The following is a 5,613-nucleotide window of genomic DNA, read 5'->3' as shown; positions in this document are numbered from 1 at the left end:
CGGCGGCGGCGGTGGCGTTGGCGGAGCCATACCCTAAACCCTGGGACCGGTATCTGATACCATGAAAGCTGAATAAAACTGTTGCTTATTGATGATTTGGTGCGGCATACAAGAGTATATATGAGGCTACAAACCGACTTGGGATAAGGGTACAAAACTGACTTGGACTAGAAGTCGTATACCATAATGACTACTCTAACAATTTACTTTGAGAGAGATAGTACACTTCAGAGACAAAATTAGTCTGGCAATGCTTCAAGTCGCCTCTCCACAGATGGAGTCGGTCATCACATCGTTTATATCGGCGGAATTTAGAGATGTTGGTCAAATACCACTACACCATTTGTGGCAAAAAAAAAGAGGAAGATGTCATGGAGAGTTTACTTTTGACAGGGGCCAACAAATTAGTAGTACAACCATAATTCAGAAGCATAAATAGCTTAGTTGTCTCTCCAAACAACGGAATTTCGCATTCATATACTTCCGTATCAAACCGTGGACGCAAATATTCGTGCCACCGCACCATGTAATCATGATTTCCAATTTTTCAGATGGATTATTACACTCGACTGAAGTAAAAACTTACACTCCCTTGACAAAACAAGAGAAGTGAAAGCTAGCTCTAGGATCTACGCCAAGCATCGCACACTCGTCAAGATGGATCTGAGGTTTCTCGTCTCAGTCGAGACGCATTCACGATCGAACAAGGCAGAGACCACAGCGACACCTTTGAGATTGGGGAGGCCAAGTTCCATCACCGAACCTGCATTTGTCGCGTTGATGCCACCAATGGCAACCACAGGCAACTTTGAAGCCAAGCAAACAGCCTTCAGCCCTTCAAATCCCAAGGTGGGATTGTTCGCCTTCGTCGTGGTTGGGAAGACGCCGCCGCAGCCGAGGTAGTCCGCCCCGTCTCTCCAAGCCTGCTCGGCTTGAGCAGGGGTCTTGCACGAGACACCGATGATTTTACCCGGTCCTAAGAGCTTCCGAACCTCCCGTGCTGAAATGTCTGATTGGCCAACATGGACACCATCAGCATTGCATGCCAGGGCAATGTCTACACGGTCGTTGATCAGCAGCGGCACTCCACTCGACTTGCAAATATCCATGCAAGCCTTGGCAGCCTCCAAGAACGCCCGTGATTCAATGTCCTTTTCTCTGAACATTACCAAACACGAAGTACATCAGTGAAATACACTAGTAGATATTCACAAGTACTCCTATTTTGCAATAAACAGACCTCAGTTGGACAATGGTGGCGCCTCCTTCAATTGCAGCTTTCACGGCATCTTCTATTGAATGACCCCACCTTTTGTTCATCCTAGAGTCTGTCACTGCATACAGGAAGAGGCTGTCTGGATTGAACCTTTGCTGTGATCCAATATTGTATGGAGGACACCTGAGCCTGAAAAGGTGGTCAAAAGGGCCTTGAGGTCCATTTCCAATGACAAGGTCTTTACTGTGATGAAGAGCCGATTCAACAAAGTTCTTCGCCACCTGCAGAGTTCACATATACAGCAAAAGAAACAAATATTCAGAAACCACTAGAGGTTGATTTAGCTACATGATATGATAAATCAGGCAAAAACTAAGTTCTAAGAACAAATTAGAAATAATTTTTCTGACAATTATGATGATATTTGCATGATACATGTAGCAATTCTGAAAATAGGCCAAAACAGACATGCCAATGGGTCAACACTTAACAGTCTACAGATGATATGCCTAGTTACTGATCAAGATGCTGGCAGCAACAAAAGTATGCTACTCACACCGATCCATATTAATTGTCGCTGATTTAGTACAAATCAATATGGAACAGAGGGAGTACAATAGATCATCTAATACAAGGCTAGTTATCTCTAGTGATGCACTATTTTCCGAGCTCACTATACGGGAGAACTTGTGGAGAGCAACTTGACTGTGTGAAGGTATATGTGGGTACAAAGTACTATAACACAAACCTGAACAGCATTCAGCATACTTGAACCTTTTGCTAACTCGGCAGCAATAGATGAGGCTAAAGTGCAACCAGTTCCATGTGTGTTGCGGGTCTTTATGCGATGCCCACGAAGCTCGACGAATTCCTTGCCTAATGATGTAGGCCAGAGTTTATATCAGGCTGCTAAAAGAGCAGGAGCTAGATGTAATAATGTAGTATGAAAAGATAATCATAGAACACATACCATCGTAGAATACGTCAATAGCTTCTGATGAATCTGGCATGTCCCCGCCTTTCACAAGTACATATCTGCAAATTACACATCATTTACTTTATTGACTGAAAACTTAAAACTTCCATGGATCTAATTAGCAATAGTATGTAGTGATTACATTTCTTAAATAACCGCTGAAAGGTGAAATAGCTTTCAAATAGTACAGCACATGGCAACAGCTCACAAGGTTTCACATTCATCCAAAATGTGCTTAACCAGTTTGCTTCAACAGACATACTTAGAAGGTCATACCCAGGGATAAGACACTAGATGACTTTTACCCATGTAAGTTAACAACTGGATGTACATCAGTACAAGCACAGGATAGTGCAGGTGTAAGGTATGACAATAGATAAGGTATGATCCGCTTCAAAGTTACAAGAATACAAAATACAAACCTTGGACCAAATTTGTAAATGGATTCTGCTGCATCACGCATATCGGCGATTGTGTGCAATGATACACCCCCAAGTAATTTTGAAGCTTCTTTCACATTTGGGGTGACTATATCGGCCATGGCAAATAGTTCATCCCTGCTCAAAGCAATTGTAACAGTAACTTAGTAAGCGATATGAAATTGACAATGTTATGCCAACAACAATGCAACCAGAACTTATAAATGCACATAATACAAAACAAGTATTAGCCAGTAGGCATGTAGATGGGTGAGCTAAATGGTACCCTCCGACCTAGGGTCAGACGGTGCCCTAATATCCATCAATTTGCATCCATATTAGTCAAGTACCTATAGTAAGTGAGAGTAGATGGATCTGAAAGACTATCTCCACTTGTAGACACCATAACTGGATCCACCACTAAAGCTGCCTTCAGATACGGAAGTCATATTAAGTAAATAAATGGGCTGCCATAGATATGTTTTAATCGAACTCTTGCAATGGATCCCCATACCTTTGACTGGAAACTTCTGGAGACTCTCACACAGAATTTTAATTATTCCAGCCGAAGGGAGCATTCCTGTTTTCACCTGATCAAATCAGGAAAAGGCAATGAACACGCTAACACGCTATAGATAAGCTAAAATGCAATCAATGCACACTAAGTTAATAAGGTGGTGTTTGGTTCTCTAGTCCTAGGACTTTTTCTAGTCCCAACTAAAAAGTCCCTAGTCCCTAAAAAGTCCCTCCCTGTTTGTTTCCAGAGACTAAAAAGTCCCTAGTCCCTTCCTAGAGGTTATTAAATGACCATGTTGCCCCTAGTATATAGAAAAATAACAATCAAACAACACCATGGGGTGGCGGGCCAATGGGTGCATGGAGGGGCATTATTGGAAAAGTCCCAAAAAGTCCCAAAAAGACTCTCTTTGAGAGTCTTCTTCATTTAGTCCCAAATGCCTAGTTTAGTCCCTAAAAAGTCCCTCCCGTTTGGTAAAAAAGTCTCTAAGAGGGACTTTTTCTAGTCCCTACACAAAAAAGTCCCTCGAAACAAACACCCCCAAGTTGTGCATCACTTCAAGTTCCAGAACCAGAGAGTCATATGACGGCTTCTAATAATAGTGAAAAACTACTTTAATGCACAGTCCACAGGACTAACATAAATACTGTCAGCGGAAGTCAAGTACAACATCTTTTTTTTTCGAAAAGGAGGATATAGCCCCGGCCTCTGCATCAGATGATGCACACAGCCATATTATTAATTATTGAAACAATGCCAAGCTAAGCTAAGCACTGAGGCTGATCAAAGTGACGAACAAAAAACAAAAGAAAAAAAAAACGAGGTCATCCACATAGGAAACACATCGGGGCAGCATCTCCAAATCCTACCACAAAACCTAGAGTTGAGGCCGATCAAATAAGCCGTACAACAAAACTTGCATGAATGCAACAGCACAAATTTCCAACCTGCCTTCTGAAGCTACACGATACTAACCAGTCAATGAACTGTCGGTGATAGACTAATCATGCCAAATGAGAATTGATTTAGACAGTCCAAAGTTCCAGTTTCTAGGGAAGTAAAAAATTAGCAAATGCAACACAGATGCACCGCTTAGTGATTCACAGGAAGTCAGCAACAGCGGTAGTAGGTGACAGCATCAACTCTGAGCAGCGCACAAACAGAGCACTAAAAAGATCTTCCAATAGCTAGCACTATCCAAGATACCTAAACTGAATTATTTGAAGTTGGCATCACAACCGGAAGAGGAATAGATATGCTCACCACGTCAACCGACATATCCGAAAGAACCGACTGGAGCTGCTCCCGGATTAATTCCTCCGGCACGAGATGGACCCCCTGCATCACCACCACCACCACCACCACCCAATTTACTTCCTTCTCCTGATCAGACTGATGCCGCCGGGGACAGCAAGTGAAAAAGGAGCTAGGAGTGAAGAAATCGGGCAGCCTACGCACCTGGACGCCGGCGGTGTTCTGGGCCGTGACGGCAGTGATGACGGAGGAGCAGTATGCCCCCAGGGCGGCGCAGGCCTTAACGTCGGCCTGGATGCCGGCGCCGGCGCTGGAGTCGGAGCCCGCCACCGTGAGCACATGCGGCCACGGCATCTCGCGCGCCGCGGCGAGCCTCCACGGGCAGGTTCGTGGGGAAAGGTGCGGCCGCCGTGGGGATGAGAAGAAGGAGATAGAAGAGGGCAGGTGCAGGCGGAGGATTGCCGGCGGTGGTGCGGACGACATGCCGAAGTAGGCTGGAGGTGAGAAGATTTGCCAGGTCTTCCACCAAATAGTCTCTTGTTTTTTCTTTCTTGAGAAGCAAACAGTCTCTCGTTGGGCTCTTTGATTTGTACTCCCTCCCTAAACTAATATAAAAACGTTTAGTGATCTAAATGCTTTTATATCAGTTTACAAAGAGAGTACATTTAGGAATGTGTTGTGAAAACCGCTTGACGGTCCGGATGTATTTTTCTTTTGCAAACCAAAGACGAACTAGTGGGGCTTTATGAGCGTCCGGACAACACTCACACCCGCTTCTGACCATCCTTGCCCACTCAAAAAGCTCCTCCCTTGCTCGCGCGTGTTCCGTCCGACGTCAGTTGCATGAATTCATGCCGCTGTAGAGCGGCCGCTCGATATTGAAGCCGGCTAGAGCGGACGCGACCTTACTGTTTCCTCCATTGAAGTGGCGCGCTAGCCGAGGACGTCGCCCGATGCACGCCCGACTGAACACGTCTCGTCGCGGCATTCAAACGTACCATTAAACCCGCGCCAAGAAACCTACTCCGGCCACACGTCCGTTCACTTTAAACGGGGCCAGACGCAGGGCAAAAATCGCACCACAACATTGCGCAAGCTCCTCCCGTCAGTCCGCTATTTAAACTGGCCAGGCGCAAGGCAAGAATCGCACCATAACTCCGCTCCCCATCTCCTAGTTGCACCATTTTCTCTACACTGTCCATGGCATCTAGCGAGCATGAAGAGCAGTTCT

At 45.2% G+C, this 5,613-nt stretch overlaps 1 protein-coding gene across 1 annotated transcript; it reads right to left on the bottom strand.

Annotated features, from left to right (window-relative positions):
* Positions 1-444: 444 nt before the first annotated feature.
* Positions 445-5,027, bottom strand: LOC109780728 (probable thiamine biosynthetic bifunctional enzyme, chloroplastic). The gene is made up of 9 exons (XM_020339309.4): positions 4,587-5,027; positions 4,392-4,466; positions 3,126-3,201; positions 2,962-3,037; positions 2,615-2,749; positions 2,187-2,251; positions 1,965-2,092; positions 1,241-1,497; positions 445-1,158 (listed from the first exon to the last, which is right to left on the bottom strand). Exons 1-9 carry the CDS (start codon positions 4,863-4,865, stop codon positions 630-632), a joined length of 1,620 nt encoding a protein of 539 aa, XP_020194898.1. The 5' UTR covers positions 4,866-5,027; the 3' UTR covers positions 445-629.
* Between the last annotated feature and the right edge of the window lie 586 nt (positions 5,028-5,613).

Source organism: Aegilops tauschii, chromosome 6 (assembly GCF_002575655.3).
Source record: "Aegilops tauschii subsp. strangulata cultivar AL8/78 chromosome 6, Aet v6.0, whole genome shotgun sequence".
NCBI classification, from domain to species: domain Eukaryota; kingdom Viridiplantae; phylum Streptophyta; class Magnoliopsida; order Poales; family Poaceae; genus Aegilops; species Aegilops tauschii.
Note: the sequence above shows the minus strand (reverse complement) of the source record. Positions and strands in the feature narration are given on the sequence as shown.